Below are 15,807 nucleotides of genomic sequence, written 5' to 3'. Positions count from 1 at the left end.
ACTCCCAGGGATGGGGCAGCCACAGCAGCTCTGGGATGTTTAATCGGGAATTCCACGGTGAGAGCTCCATGGACGTGCCCGGGGGCACACGGGGGGCTGTGGTGCACCCCAAACAGACCCCAGTGAGACCCCAGGCAAGAGGGGAGGGGGCTCCTGGCTGTCCCCAGGACAGGGGAAGGAGCTGGTTCCCTCCCAGGAGAATCCCAGATAACAGCAAAGCCCATCTCGGTGCAAACAGCCCCGGAGGGTGGGGAGCAGAGATAAGAGCCCACCTGGGCCCCTGCAGGACAAAGGGCTCTGCCAACAGCCCCCAATAAACCCCCGACACCTCCCAGGGACACCGGGAGCAGGGAGGGGACATCCAGCCCCGCGGGGAGCCCTGACCTTCCCGGGAGCACCACAAGGCCAGCTGGGATGTCACTGGAGAGCCCGGGATGAGCCTTGCCCAGCCCTGGCCCCCCACCCTGGGTGCAGGCAGGAGGGCTGGGGGGTCTGGGGTCCCTGCCTGCACCCTGGGATTTGGGGGGGGACCCACCTTGCCCCCACCCTGGGGCCCCAGCACAGAGCAGACACGGGAGTGGAGCAAATATATATTATATTTATATATAATCTGGTTTAATACCTTGTTGCAGTCAGTGTACAAGCGGTGCCAGCCCTTCTCAGGCACCCAAGTGCTCAAGCATCCCTGTGACCCCCCCCAAAGTCCTTCCTCCCCAATGTCACCCCCGTGTCCCCCACTGCTGCAGCCCAGGCTGAGAACTAACCCAGCTCATCACACAGACTGCGAAGGCTGTAGTGCATCCCTCCCCAAAAATCCCGGCCACCCCGAGCCTGGTGGTGCCCTCAGCCCCCCCATGACACCCCCGACCCCGGTGGGGCTGTGGGGGCGGGGGGCTGACCCCGGGACACTGGGGGGATGCGGGGGGTGACCCCCCCATCACTCCTGTGGCTCAGGAGTGGGGGGACACGGGCGGGGGGGACACGGGCGCCCCCGGGGGGCCCTGGTAGCGCAGGCGGGCGTGTTTCTCGCAGAACAGCTCGTCGCCCACCCAGAAGTGGCCCCTCATCTTGAGGTTGAGGCCGCAGTCGGCGCAGCTGTAGCAGGACGGGTGCCGGTACCGCCCGTCCTGGATCCGCACCGCCTGCGTGCTGGGGGGACCCCGGGAAGGGGTGTCAGAGGGGCGCCCTCCGTGTCCCCCGAGTTCCCTCCCACCCCACCGCGGCCCCGGAGCGGTGGCAGGGCGGGGCTCTGCCCAGGGATTCCGTCCCCGCTCGCGTCCCAGGGTCAGCCCTGTTTGTTCCCTGCTTGGAGCAGTGACAGGGATGGGTCCTGCCCTAGGACCTCCCTGCCCCCGGACGCCCCCAGCCCCACTCGCAGCCCAGGATCAGCCCCAGTCTGTCCCTGAGAGGAGCAATGACAGGGACAGATCCTGCCCCAGGACCTCCCCCAACCTCACTCACAGCCCAGGATCGGCCCCGCTTCGACCCTGTGGGAGCGACGGCAGGGGCAGATCCTGCCCCGGGGTCCGCCCAGCCCCAAGACCAACCCGGTTTTGGCTTGGCCAGGAGGGACGGCAGGCACGGCCCCTGCCCCGGGACCCCCCCAGCCCCACTCACGCGATGCTGCTCCCGCACTTCTCGCAGACGTGCAGCTTCTGGACCCCGGCCACGGGTTTGCGGGCGCTGGACGAGAGCCGGCTGGGGAAGGGGGCTGTGGGACCACCTGCGGGAGGAGGGGGGAAGAACGGGGCCATCAGCGTCCTGCCGCCCCCCTGCCGGACCCCCCCGCCTCCCCCCGCGCCCTGTCACCTCCTCCCTCGTCCTCCAGCGCCTCCTGGAGCAGGCGGAAGGTGCTGGATTGCCGCGGGGCCGCCCGCAGCTCCCGGTTCTCCTGCAGCATCTTGTAGACCTCCGAGTCCTCCTCCAAGCGCCTCATGGCCGGCTCCGAGCCCTGGCTGTGGGACGGCACCCCGAGGGGGAGATGTCTGGGGGGGTTGACAGCACCCAAATTCCGGGATCCACCCTCTGCGCCCCCCCCACCACCCGCCTGCCACCTGATCCCTCCCCCCCGGGAGCTGCCCCGGCCTGCCCGGCCCTGCCGCGGCCCCACCTGCCTCGCAGGTGAGTTAACCCTTTCCACGGGCTCCCTCGGCACCCGTGGGTGCCAAATCACCACGCCAGGGTGGGGTTGGGGGCTTCCCTGTGTCCTGTCCCCCCCCCACACCAGCCCCGCTCCGTACCTGTTGCAGGTGTTGGGAGAGAGGGAAGGGCGACGCTCCCTGTGCGTCTCCCAGGGGTTTTGGGGGGCTCCAAACCCCGGTGAGGGTGGGCAGGGGGGTGGAGGCAGGATGGACCCCTGGCAGCTGTTCTGGTGGGTCAGGATTCCTCGCTCCTGGCAGGGGGAGAGAGGTGATGGGAGGGCACAAGGGGTCAGGCTGGGGTGGCCCCCAAAGCAGCCTGAGCACCCTGGCAGGGTGCCCACAGACCTTCCCTCTCCCTCCGGGGATCCTGGGGGCACTTGGACCAGGCCCAGAGGGGCTTTTCTCGAGCCCTTGTCTCTGGAGGATGCAGGGATGCTCCGTGGGGCAGCTGCTTCTCCTCCCCACGCCTGGCTGGGGTCAGCAGGACCCCTGGGGGGGACCAGAACAGCACCCCCACCCCATAACCCCTGCGCCTGCGCCCGTCCCCTCCCCACCATCTGCTCCTGCTTAGCGGGCCCAGCGAGGCAGGAAAGAGGAACCCTGGATAAGTGGAAGCTGATGTTCCCGGGAGCGGCCGCCACGCAGACGGGAACCCCAGGGGGACCCCGGGACAGGGACAGGGAGATCTCCCCGCCTGGATCCATGGAGAGGGAGAGGGGAGCAGCCCCGGGGTTCTGTGGGGTCACGAGGAGATGAGGGACGAGCTAAAATTAGGCGCGGGAGGAGCCGGGCGCCTTGGCCTCGTCCCCGCCGGGATCCAGCGCCAACCCACCCTGGGATGGGGGGAAGTTCGGGATCCACGGGCAGCCCTTCCCCCCGGCTCCCCTTTGAGCATCTTCACGGCCCCGTGGTGGGGGGCTCCGGGCAGCGAGGGACACTCAGGGACAGGGAGGGACCATCTGGGGCAGGGAGGGACCCTCCGGGGCCAAAGCAAACAGGGAGCTGGGGAGGAAGGAGGGAGCGGGCGGCCGGAGGAGCCAAGGGGCGGCCGGGGCTGCGGCCAAAGGCAGCCGGGAAGGGCCGCGCTCCGGGACCACGGCGCTTCCCAATTTGGGCTTGGAAAACAAGAAAAAGAGAAAGCAGGGAGGGGAGCAGAGGAGGGAGACGCCAAGCCCGGAGCCAGCGGCTGCCCGCGGGGATGGACGGGGCGGCCACGGGCATCCTGCGGCTGATCCGGGGGGTGGAGGAGGAGGAGGCATCCAGCCCCCGGGCATCCCGGCCCCGCTCCCAGGGCATCCCACCGGGCCGGGGGTGCGCCGGGCCGTGGGTCCCTGCCCGGCCAACACCCCAGTGCCCCGGGCTGGCGGGAGTGGGGCTGGGCCTCCCCAAACTGGTTTGGCCTCCCCAGGCTGGCGCCGCTGCCAAGAGGAGCAAAACATCCCTGGGCAGGTGCCGGTGCCCGCGGGTCTGGGGGTGCTGCCAGGGCGACGGGGAGGGGGCACCAGAGGGGAGGGGGCACCAGCTGTGCCCGAGGGAGAGCAGGGCTGGGCAGTGATGTGGCCAGGGAGCTGCAAAGGGGGGTGGTTGGGGGCTCAAAGGGGGTGATTTGGGGCTCAAAAGTGGGATGGTTTGGGTTTGCAAAGGGGGATGGTTTGGGGGTCCAAAGGGGGTGATTTGGGGCTCAAAAGTGGGATGGTTTGGGGACTCAAAGGGCAATGGTTTGGGGGTTCAAAGTGGGGTGCCTTGGGTTTGCAAAGGGGAGTGGTTTTGGGGCTCAAAGGGTGATGATTTCAGGGCTCAAAGGGCATGGCTTGGGTGTGCAAAGGGGAGTGGTTTTGGGGTCAAAGGGCATGGCTTGGGTGTGCAAGGAGGGTGGTTTGGGGGTTCAAAGAGAGGTGGTTTGGGGCTGAAAAAGGGTAAGGTTTAGTGTCACAAAGGCTGATGGTTCACAGATGCCCCCCCCAGCACCTCTGCCTGCCCCCCTGCAGCCCCCCAGCTCCCCACTCACCTGGCAGAGGCCGGGACAGGCGAACTCCTCCTCCAGGGGCTGGGAGCTGTGGGGAGAGAATGGAGCCATCAGGGGGGTCCCTGGCCCTCCCCAGCTCCCTGCCCACCCCCCAGCCCCACATACAGCTGGGTCCAGCCTTACCTGGCACTGTGGGGCAGGTGGATGGGGGATGCCAGGCTGGGGTCGGGGGCTCTCAGGGCACCCTGGCTCTCATCCCGTGTCCGCAGCGTGTCCTGGGGAGGGGAGGGTGACACCAGCAGCTGCCACCAGCCCTGGGTGGGGGGACAGGGCGTGCTGGGGCTCACCTGGACACGTGTGGCCAACCTCTCCAGTGAGGTGTCCCCATTGGCGTGGCTGGGAGGTGGCACTGGGGACCTGGGGACCAAGGGAGAGCAGGGAGGGTCTGGACTGTGCCCCAGGAGCACTCAGTCCCTGCTCATGGCACAGCACAGCACAGCCTGACCGCTCCTCCCAGCCCCTCCAGAAGGTGGGGAGAGGCACCAACTGGGCCCCCAACTGGGACCAGTCGGCCAGGGAATGGCTGCCAGCGCTGCATGGCCTCGTTAGCACCTGACTCCTTAATTAGAGAGCCGGGCCAGGCTCCTGGGGGAGAGGGGGGGGGATGGCACAGCCCCAGGAGTCGCCCGAGGGGAAGAACAACCAGCACACACTTGGCTGGGGACCCCAACCCACGTGGGGACACCCCTGGCACCCAGCTCCAGCTCCGGGGCTCGGGGCTGCCCACCCCCCTCAGCACCCACCTCTCCACCTCCAGCCGGAGCTGCCCAGGGCTCTGCTTGATCTTGTTCTGGGCCTCCACGTGCAGCATCTCGGCCGTGCTCTCCCCGTTGATGGTGACAATGACATCCCCCGCCCGGAGATCACCCACGGCCGCCTTCCCGTGCTCCATCACCTCCGTGGAGAAGAAGGGGGACGTGGGGACAGCCCCAGTGAGCCCCCCACACGCACCCCCACGTGCAGCCCTCGCGCCAAGCTCCGCATCGACTCCTGAATCCCGGTGGCTCCCACCCTCTGGAATCCCCATGGCCTGGACAAGAACAGCACCAGACCCTCTGCCAGGGTGGGAGCACGGCCCTGGAAACAACACCCGGAAGCCTGGCACGGCCCTGCCCAGCCCGGGGGTGGCACGGGGCCCCTGTGCTGCCGTCGCCAGCCGTGGGCCGTTCCCACGGAGCGGGATCCCCCAAGGACAAGCAAACAGGATCCTCTCCCCGGAGCAGCCCAGCACGGCGCCCGCCCGGCGGCCTCCCCCGGCCTGGGGGGGCACGTGGTGGTGGTGGTTGGGGGGGTGTCCTACCTTGGAGACAGTGATGGGCTTCCTGAAATCTCGTCCCCCGGAGATGCGGAAGCCCCACGGGGCCAGGCCGGGCAGGGTCACGGTCACTGGCATGGCAGCGGGTGGCTCTGGGCGGGCAGGAGGGCGCTGTCAGGGATCCCAGGCAGAGGGAACCCCCCTCCTCTCACCCACAGCCCACCCAACGGGAGCCTCCTCGTCCCGGCTGCACCCCGAGCAGGGGGTGATGGAAACCGGCAGCGCTTTCCTTCCGGGGAGGGGACCCACGTCCCTGCGGGGTGTCAGCAGCCACCGCCGCTTCCTCTTGCTGCCCCAAGGCTGGTGGCTTCCTCCCCCCGGAGCACGGGGGTCCCAGGCAGCCGTTGGCGCAGCTGAGGCAGCCAAGGTCGTTCCCAGGGGCTGGAGCGAGGCAGGGAATCAGCGACGCCTTGGCAGCAAGGCCAATCCCGCAGCGCGGCAGGGCCAAGCCAGCGGGTTTGGAGGGGAGGATGTGGTGATCCTGCTGCTCACCGCGGGGGGGTCTGGCACCCGGCAAGGACCACCACCCCGAGTCCTTCATCCTGCAGCCAATCCAGACCAGTAAAGGGTGCTGAGTATCCCCCGGGGGTGTCCCATGGCACCCCAGGGAGAGCAGCAGCTCCTGGTTTTGAGGGGATGGGTGGGAACAGACAGCCCCGTCCCCTAAATCTACACCAGATCCCATCCCATCCCGCCACAGCCTGGCCGAGCTCTGCAGAGCCTGGGGAGAGCTGGATATCGCGTCTGGAACCGGGCATCCCATCCGGAACCGGGCACCTCGTCCGCAGCCGCCGGGAAGGCATGTTAAAAATCCCAAGCGCACAAAGAGGGGCTTGAGAGGCTGCCCGGAAGAATTTCCTGGGCTGGGCTTCCAGTGCCGGGAGGAAACCCCAAACCCCCTCCCCATGCCCGGCCCTGCTCAGCATCCCTGGGCAGCGAGGGCTGCCGGCCTGGGGACCCCCACACCCGGCTGGGCACCAACCCCAGACCCCCGAAGGGTCCTGCACCTCTTCTCCAGCCCCTGCACCCCTCCTTTTTGTCCCGCACCCCTTCTCCATCCCCTGCTCCCCTCCTCTGTCCCCCGCTCCCCTCTCGGTCTCCCGCACCCCACCTGTGTCCCAGCTCCCTCCCGGCTCTGTCCCCGTCGCACAGCGACGTCTTTGTGCCCGCGGCGACTGGCGGTGCCGCCTGGCACCCGCGGGGCGAGCGGCGGGGACGGGCGATGCCAGAGGAGGCGCGGGACGTGGGGCTCTGGGGACGTGGGGACACGGGGACGTGGGGATTTGAGCTATGGGGACACTGGGATTTGGGGGACGTGAACACCTGGGGATGTGGGGGGACAGGCTGCCCGCAGCCCCCCTCCCCTGCGCGGCGGAGCAGCATCCGCGGGACCCCCGGGCACCGCGACCCCCGAAGGAAGGGCACCCCCGACAACCGCAGCGGGCGCTCGCCGGTCCCCCCGCACCCCGCGGTGCCCCCCAAGCCCCCCGTGCCCCCCGCACCGCCGGTACCCCCCGCACTCACCGGGGCGGCCGAGCCGGGCGGCCCCGCGGGGCTGCGGAGCCGAGCGCGGCCCCGGGACGGCGCCGCCTCCTCGGGAGGAGCCGGGCCGGGCCGGGCCGGGGCGGGCTGCGGGCACGGCCCCCCCGCCCCGACGGGGCGCACGGCGGCGGCTGGTCCCGCCCCGGCACCGCCCGTGGGCGTGGGGGGATCCCCGCGGCCCCCACGCGGCGTCCCGTGGGACCCCCCCGCCCCGCCGGCCCCTCCCGAATCCCGGCACGCCCCGACTCGGGCTGAGCTGAGCTTTAATGATGGAAGAGAAGCAAAGGCGACTCCCGGGCGCCGACCCACATCCCGGGTCGCGGCCGTCATGGTCAGGCCCGGCACCGGCGGACCCCCGGGGCGACCCCCGGGGCGGCGGGCACCGGGCAGCGGTGAGGAGGGGGCGTGTTAAGGCACTGGGGTGGGGGAGACCCCCCGCGCCGGGGGGATTTGTCCCTGTTAGAGGCAGCCCCATAGGGGCGGGAGGGAGCTGGAGGCGCTTCATCCCCGCGGAGGGGACACTGCGGGGACACGGCGTGGCCGAGGCGGGGCAGCGGGGCGCGCCCCCCGGCCCCAGCCCCTCGCGTCCCCCGCCGTGGCCGCGGGTCACACCGGCGCCACGTAATTCCCGGGGAAAGTGCCGAATTTCTGCGTCCTCCTGGACACGCCTGCGGGGGGGGACAAAGGCAAGGGGAGGCGGTGAGGGGTCGCGGCGGCACCTTGTCCCTCCTCCCCGCCCCCGTCCCGGCGGGCACGCACCCACGAACCAGCCGTCGTCGCACTGCTGCATGACGTCCACGCGGTCCCCCTCCAGCAGCTCCAGCTCGTCGGCGTTTTGGGGCCGGTACTGGTAGAGCGCCCGGTACCTGCGAGACACGGCGTGGCCAGAGCCCACCCCCCACACGGGGAGGGGGGGACACGGCGCGGCGGGGACGCTCCCGGCCCTACTTACGGGGTCCACCGGATTTCGGAGCCGTTGTAGGACGGGGCAGGCTCGGGGCGGGCGCTGGTGGGTATCCCCGGGGTCGCACGCTGTGGGAGCAGAGAGAGGGTGGGTGCAGCGTTCAGGGCGTCACCCAGGGCGAGGGGCACGATGCCAGGGCGGGGGGGCACTCACCTGCTCGGGGGCCCAGGCTGGACGCCGGGGCTCCTGGTGGGGGTGGGCGGCCGCAGACTGGGGGGGGCTGGCAGAGGCCAGCGAGGGGTTGGGGGTGCCAGAGTGGGGCAGCTTCGGGGAGGCGGGGAAGGCGACGCCGAGGTGCCCACCCGTGACCCCAGGACGTGGCTCCACCACCCGGGGGGAGCCGGCGGGGTTCTGGGGGACACGGGGAGCGGGCGAGCGCTGCAGGGACGGGGACATGGCGGGGGTGGGCGAGGGGGGGATGTCCTCGGCGGTGGCCTTGACCCGCGGCTCCTTCAGCACCTGGACGTAGGTGGCGGGGAAGATGCCCTGGCGGCTGGTGCCCGAGATCCGCCCCTCGTACCAGTTCTCGTCCACCCGCCGCACGAGGCAGATCCGCTCGCCCTGCAGCAGGGAGGAGAGGTGGGGTCAGTGCAGGATGGCTGGGAAATGGGCCCTGAGTGGCAGGGGGGAGGCACGGCGGGCACCTTGCGGAAGGAGAGCTCGACGTGCAGCTCCCCTCGGAAGTTGTAGAGGGCCAGCGCCTCGCCGTGCTCCAGCACCTGGATGGTGGGCGCCTTGATGGGCTTGGGCACCTCCGTGGGGGGCAGGATCTGGGTGGGACACAGGGGTGAGGGGCAGTGCCAGGTTTCCCCAGCCCTGCTGCCCCCCTCCACCGCCCCGGGCTCACCTCCACGTAGTTGGAGGGGAAGATGCCCACGCGGCCGTGGTGCTCCCCCTCCAGCCAGTTCCTGTCCACCTCCTTGTGGATGTAGACGATGTCCCCCTTCTGTAGCGTCAGCTCCCTGCAGGGGACAGCGCTCACACCTGTCTGGGGGGGCACTGACCCATCCCCAGCCTGGCTGGCAGGGCCACCCCTCATCGTGGGGCTTGGGGGGACCCCAGGAGTGACCCCCCCAGCAGCACCAGAGCTTACTTGGGAGACTCGGCTTGGAAGTTGAACTTGAGGCGAGCAGCTTTCATCTGGGGAGGGAGAGAAGTGGTTACAGGGAGACCCCCCCTCCATCCCAAACCCAACAGGGGATGGGCCCATCCCGGCCTCACCTTCTTCTCCTCCCTCCTGACGGTCTCGGCGGGATCTCCCAGGTCGGGCAGGCTGGGGAGGGTCTCTGGCCTGAGGGTGTCTGCAAAGAGAGGGGTGTCACCAGCTTGTGGGGGCATGGGGAGCCCCACGGCTTGGGGAGGGTCCAGGGGGGCTCAGGGGGGCTCACCTCTGCCAGGGGCTGCACGGCTCCGGTCACTGGCCAGCCCCAGGACACCCCGCTCCATGCCGGGGCTGGCGGGGGAGCGCTGGGTGCCGGGGGGGCTCCGCAGTGGGTGGGGTGACAGGGGGCTCCTGTGGGGTCACAGGGGCTCAGGGCTCACACCCAGCCCTGCTGCCATGAACCCTCCCTGCCCCAACCCTGCTGTCCTCGGGGGGCAGGACCCCTGAGTCCCACGGACCAGGATGTCAGGGACATCCAGGACCTGTGTGTCCCATGGATCAGGACCCCTGGCTCCCATGGATGAGGATATCAGGGTCCCCCAGGACCCCTGTATCCCATGGATCAGGACCAGGTTGCATGGACCAGGATGCCAGGGTACCCCAGGAACAGGATCCCTGAGTTCCATGGACCAGAACCCAAAACAGAGGTACCAGGATGCCCAATTCCCCAGGAGCAGGATCCTTGGGTCTCCAAAAACCAGGATCCTTGAGTCCCCCATGACCAGGATCCCTGAGTTCCACGGACCAGAACCCCTGGGTACCCCAATACCAGGACGCTGGGGTCCCCCAGAACCAGGACACCGGGGTGTCCTGTGTGCATCCCTCCAGGATCCCATCCCAAAGGCAGCCAAGCGGGACAGGTCCAAAGTTTTCCAGCAGTGCCAGCAGCACGTCCCTGCTGGTGTCGAGCAGGAAGCGCCGAGCAGGGGAGGGCGGCCTGGCTAATGGATAACCCCACTGCGGGGGGCACTTAAAGAGCCCCAGATGCCTCCCCCAGGCCAGGGGAGGGGTTGGGGAGCGGGCGGCCACTCCCCCTGTGCGCCCCTGGGGGTTACGGCAGGTCCTACAAGAAGTGGCGCTGCTGTTTGTTTGTTTTCCTCCCGCTGCCGGGGCTGAGACGGGTCCGTGGGGACACCCCCGGGGTGCCCAGCACGTCTCAGGGTACCGACCCCACCCGGGGGTGCCCCGGCACCCTCCGGCACAGCTGTCCCCTCCCTGTGCCCGTGGGGACGCGGGGACACGGCGGTGGGAATCCGGCCGCCGTCACCTCCCCTGGGACGGAGCCAAACGCCGGGACACGGCGTCCCGGGGACGGGGGAAAGGGTCAGCCCCGCTCCGGCCCCGTCCCACCCACCGGGCAGCCGGCCCGGCGCCGGGGCCCCCACCCGTGCTGGGGCGTGGGGGGGACGAGGGGACCAGAACTGCCACGGGGGGTCCGTGGGGATCCATCCCAAGGGGGATGTCTGGAGGCTCCCACCCCGCCGCGACGCTGGAGGGACAGCCCATTTGCCACCCTCGGAGTGGGGTCCTGCCCCCCGCCTCGAGTGGGGTCCGGGCAGGGGGATTTGGGGGTCCGGGGCGCGGGAGCAGCCGCGGAACTCACCGAGCAGCCGGGGAGGCCGGAGCAGGGGAGCGAGCGGTGGGAGCAGCCGCCGGGCTCTGCCGGGAGGAGCGGGAGGGGGTGGGAGAGAAAAATTAATCATCCAGGAGGCCGAGTCTCGGCGGGAAGCGAAGGAGTCCAGCCCGGCTGCGCCAATAACCGCCGGACAGACGGACGGGCTGGGTCCTAGAGTCCCGCGGCTCGGGGCCGCCGAGGAGCCGTGCGTGGAACCAGATGTGCACGGGCCCAGATGTGCGTGGGGCCGGCCGGGCGGGCACCGAGCTGTGCACACACCCAGCTGGGAGTGCGTTCATCCAGATGTGCAGGCACCCAGCTGTGCATTCACGCAGTCATGCAGGGATGCTCCCAGCCATGCATGCATCCAGATGTGCATGGATCCGGCCATGCACTCACCCAGCCATGCATGCATCCAGATGTGCACACATCCAGCCCTGCGTCCGACCATCAGCTTTGCACAAAGGCCGTGCCCACAGCTGGATGTGCCCACAGCTGGATGTGCCCACAGCTGGATGGATGCACACCCCATCGGCCCTGCTGGGGGGGGACAAGGGGCAGCTGACAGGGGGTCCGGGGTACCTGGCGGGGGGTCCGGCGCGTCTCCATGTTCCTCATGTCCTTGTCCAGCTCCTCGCTGAGCTGCTCCAGCTCCTGCTCCAGCAGCACCTGCACGGGCAGGATGGGGCTGTGGCGGGCCAGGCTGGCACTGCCCGTGGCCACCAGGACCCCCACTGCCACCCCCAGCCCCCTGCCCACCACCACCACCTCACCTCGATGGACTGGGCCCGCCGTGCCGCTGCCGGGGGCTGGAAAGGGCAAGGGGCCAGTTAGGTGTGTGCCCACCACGGTGCCCACCAAAATCCCTCCCTGCCAGGACCTCCCTACCTGCTCCAGTGGCAAGAATTTCCCCGGTTCATAGTCGAAAATGCTGCCGGGCTCCGCGGTGGCACCGGTGGCACCCCAGCGCGTCCTGAGGGGAGGCGGGAGGGGGCTCAGCCCCTGCAGCCCCCCCACCCCACGGGCACCCACATCCCTGTGCCACACTCACCCACATCCCTGTCCCACACTCACCCACATCCCTGTGCCACACTCACCCACATCCCCGTGCCACACTCACCCACATCCCTGTGCCACACTCACCCACATCCCCGTGCCACACTCACCCACATCCCCGTGCCACACTCACCCACATCCCCGTGCCACACTCACCCACATCCCTCTGCCACACTCACCCACATCCCCGTGCCACACTCACCCACATCCCCCTGCCACACTCACCCACATCCCCGTGCCACACTCACCAGTCCATCCCGTTGGGCATCCCGGGGGGCTCAGCCGGTGCCGAGCCCCTCCTGCGTGGTTTGGGGGGCGATGGAGGCGCCGTGGCAGGGCAGGGGTGGGTGTCCCAGTCAGGCTCTGAGGACGGAGGGGGTAAGCAGGGTCTCATGATGTGCCATGATGTGCCACACTGTGCCACGCCTGCACACCTGGGCTCACCTGGCAGCTTGCGGTGGATCTGCCGGAACATGCTGCGGTACCAGTCCCGGGGGCTGTCGACGCTCTGCGGGGACACGTTGGGGTGGTGGTGAGGGGACAACAGGGGGGTGCCAGCCTGGCCCTGTGCCCCGACTCACCGAGCGGGAGGCGATGGGCATCCCCGTCTCGTCCACGGGCCCGATGCCGTCGTACTTCACCCAGCGCCGCTCCCGCCGCTTGCTGTCCTTGGTCCAGGTGGCCGACCAGCCCGGGGGGCACGGGCGGGCGGGGGCGGCCCTGGGGGTGGGCGTGGGGCCGGTGGGCACTGGGGTGTTGGGGGCTTTCACCTCCTTGGCCGGCCAGGTCTGGTACCACTCATTCACTGGGGACAAGGCGGGCATGGCTCAGGGGGGGCATCACTCAGGGGGGCATCGCTGGGGGGGAGCCCATGGGGGCGTCCCTGGGGGTGCTCGGGGCCGTACCTGAGTTCTTGGGCTCCGAGCTCTTGGGCTCCGGGTCGTGGAAGTGGAAGTTGAGGGTGTTGGAGCCGCGGTGGCGGATGATGGGCACCTGCGGCACAAGGAGGGGCTGGGGCGGGGTGGGGGGGGCAAAGGAAGGGACAGAGGGAGAAACCCCCCCCAAAATCCACGGCATGCAGCAGCCCCCGGCCCCACTCACCCGTGTCACCATGTGCTGGGGGAGCACCTGCAGGGGTGGGTGGAGGGAGGGGACGTCCTGGACACCCAGAGCCTGGTTGGTGTCCGAGGGCAGGAGCCGACCTGCCATGGCCAGGGGGTGCTGGGGTGATGCCCCAGGGCTGCCCGTGTCCTGTGAGGAAAGTGGCTTTGCTCATGGGGGGGCCCATGTCCCTGTTCTTTTGGACACCCTCAGGCTTGGCTGGACAGCTGGCAGCTCCATCCCAGCTCCATCCCCACGGCCAGGAGGGTGACAACCACCACAGTGGGGTGACAACCACGGTGGCACCGTCTCCAGCTCAGGGAGTCTCACAGTGCCACGGGAAGCAGCTGTTCCCGGTTGGAACCAGCCCTGGCAGAGCTTCCCAACGTGTTCTCCATGCGGATCCAGACCCCCCTTCCCGCCCCTGTCCCCACCCCGGCTCTGCAGGGATGGATCCAGCACGGCTCTCTTCGGGGAGAACACGCCCGGAGCGGGTCGGGGCGATGGCTGTGCCGTGTTCCCATCACCTTGGCATTCCGGCGCGGTGCCCTCCCGCCCGGGCACGTGGCGGCAGCAGCGTCGCCCGCCCGGGAGAGCTGCCAGGGCCGGGAAACACGACAGGGCAGAAATATTTCCCCCGCCCTGCAGCGCAAACAGGGAGGGAGAGGGGACGGAGAGGGACGAGGCGTCGGGAACGCGCGGCCGGGCCCCGGCACCGCCCGCCGGGAGGGCAGTGCAGTGACTCACCACGGCACGGGACGGGATGGGGGGCGGCTGGGGGGGCCGGGACCCCCGGCGCGGCTCCTGGCACCAGGATGGCTCCAGGGGCGAGCGCAGCCCCGGGACGGGGCGAGTCACCTGTGCCCTGGCTCATCCCCATATCAGTCATCACCCCAGCGCTCACAGGTGCCCACCACGGCCAGACCCCCCCTCAAACAGCCTGGGGGGCTGCCGGGGGGGGTGCCAGCCCGGCACAGTGCCCTGTGCGTGTGGGACCCTCAGCTCGGGCTGGGGACCCCTCAGCTCCTTGCTCCCCACACCTCCGGCGTCCTCGCAGCCCCAAGGGTGTAATTAATATTAATCACCTCCCTCCTCGGAGGGAAACAGGTGCTGGGAATGATGTGCCTCAGGGGACAGAAAGTGGGGTGCAGACTCCCACTCCCCAGGACACCCCAAGAACCTCCACCCCATTCCCAGCGCAGCTCCCACACGGGGCTCGGCCCCATCCTGCCCCAAAACCTGGCCCCGGGGGTCCCCTCCTCGCCGCCCCCCCCAGCCAGCTCTTACCTCCTGGGTGGTGCCGGCGGGGACCCCCGGGGAGCGCCGGGGTTTTGGGGAGCCCCGGGGCGAGCGGGACGGAGCTGCGAGAGGCAGGGAAGAGAAATCCACGGCACGAACTTTGCCGGGAGAAGGAGCTGGGAGGGGGGGGTGCTCAGCGCATCGCGGGGGGCTGGCAGGGACAGCCCCCCCCTCCTCCGAGCATCCCCCGGGTGGGTCAGGAGCCACCGTCCTCCCCGGCGTTGGGTCCCCGTGTGCCCCGGCCCCCCCCGGGGTGCGCTGCTCCGTCCCCCCCGAGCGGGGCCGGCCCATTCAGAGTTTCCAGTGACATTTCCAGGGATGAGATCCAGGGAATGGAGCCAGGAGGCTGAACTCATCCCACGCCCCGCGCACGCGTTCCCGCGCACCCGGCCCCCCGCTTACGAAACGGGGGCGAGCCCGGCGCCGCCGGCCCCCCGCCGAGAGGGAGACGGGAATTGGGGGGGATTTCTGGGAGAGGATGGGGAGGGAGGTGCTGGGTGAAGGTCAGGACTGAGGTGGGGGGTGGGGTCTGTGCTCCCGTGGCCTCCCAAGCCCCCCAGTGAGAGCAGAGCCCCCATCCCCACTGTCACCCACTTCCACATGGGTGATCATCCCCTCCAGATCCCTCTGGGCACTGGGGACCCCCTTGAAACGCTCCCATGCCCTGCTCTGTGGGTGCTCCGTATCCACACCCCTTCTGCCATCACCAGCCCCCCTCTGAGATGGAGACAGGGATCTGGGGGGGAATTTTGGGAGAGGACGGGGAGGGAAGTGCTGGCTGGAGGTCAGGACAGAGGTGGGGAGTGGGGGCTGTGCTCCTGTGGCCCCCCAAGCCCCGGGATGGGGGATATGGTGGGAGAAAAGTCCCCATCCTCACTGCCCCTCGTTTTCCTACGGGTGTTCCTCCATCCCTCCATCCCTAAGGAATCTGGGCACTGAGGACCCCCGTGTAACACCCCCGTGCCCTGCTCTGTGAGTGCCCCACATCCCACTCACCCCCTCCGGCAGCGCCCGCACCCACCACTCACCCTCTGGTCACTTCCTGCTCCCCCAAAACTGCTGACACCCCCGGAACGGGGCCGCCCCGGCCCTTCCTCTGTCCCGTGAGGTCCCACGTGAGCTCCCGGGGGGATGGTGGCTTCGCTGCCACTCCTCGGTCCCCACCAAGCGCCCGTCCCCTGCCGCTGGGGGTGAGGGGGACGATGGCAGGAGCCCTGTCTGGCTGTGATGCTGCTCCCGGGATGCACCGGGGACATCAGGGACACATGGGACACAGGGGACAGGGGTCCTCCCCACTGCCACAGCCCTGGGGGACACGGCTCCCACCGGAATGCCATGGGAATGGGGCAGCTCCCTGGTGCCAGCTGGTGACACCGCGGGGAGGACGCGGGTTGGGGACAGGGGCTGATCCCCCTGGAAAAACTCGGGGTGACAAGGGCAGGGAGGGCAACAGGGCTGGGGTGGAGCCGAGGGCACCCATGGGGAGGGTTAAACCCCGTGAGAGGACCCCAGAGCCCATCCCCGCTGCCGGGGGGTGACCATCCCCCCCGTGTCACCTCCAGGGCCCCTCCAGCCCACCGAGTGAC

The 15,807-nt window shown here is 69.6% G+C and overlaps 1 protein-coding gene across 1 annotated transcript; it reads right to left on the bottom strand.

Annotated features, from left to right (window-relative positions):
• Window positions 1-578: 578 nt before the first annotated feature.
• PDLIM2 (PDZ and LIM domain 2) lies at window positions 579-15,164 on the bottom strand. The gene is given in 28 exon segments (XM_064638129.1): window positions 579-1,149; window positions 1,618-1,723; window positions 1,810-1,985; window positions 2,241-2,392; window positions 4,150-4,195; window positions 4,291-4,382; window positions 4,455-4,524; window positions 4,911-5,062; window positions 5,468-5,574; window positions 7,007-7,692; window positions 7,784-7,890; window positions 7,977-8,056; window positions 8,142-8,549; window positions 8,633-8,758; window positions 8,836-8,950; window positions 9,082-9,128; window positions 9,210-9,289; window positions 10,754-10,809; window positions 11,348-11,434; window positions 11,539-11,574; window positions 11,654-11,738; window positions 12,070-12,184; window positions 12,266-12,329; window positions 12,403-12,626; window positions 12,727-12,814; window positions 12,923-13,072; window positions 14,210-14,487; window positions 14,490-15,164. Coding segments are annotated over 28 exon segments (4,020 nt in total). The 5' UTR covers window positions 14,578-15,164; the 3' UTR covers window positions 579-950.
• Between the last annotated feature and the right edge of the window lie 643 nt (window positions 15,165-15,807).

The sequence above is a fragment of the Pseudopipra pipra genome, chromosome 28 (genome assembly GCF_036250125.1).
Source record: "Pseudopipra pipra isolate bDixPip1 chromosome 28, bDixPip1.hap1, whole genome shotgun sequence".
Lineage (NCBI taxonomy): Eukaryota > Metazoa > Chordata > Aves > Passeriformes > Pipridae > Pseudopipra > Pseudopipra pipra.
The sequence above is the reverse complement of the archived record's forward strand: the minus strand, read 5'-3'. Positions and strand labels throughout refer to the sequence as shown.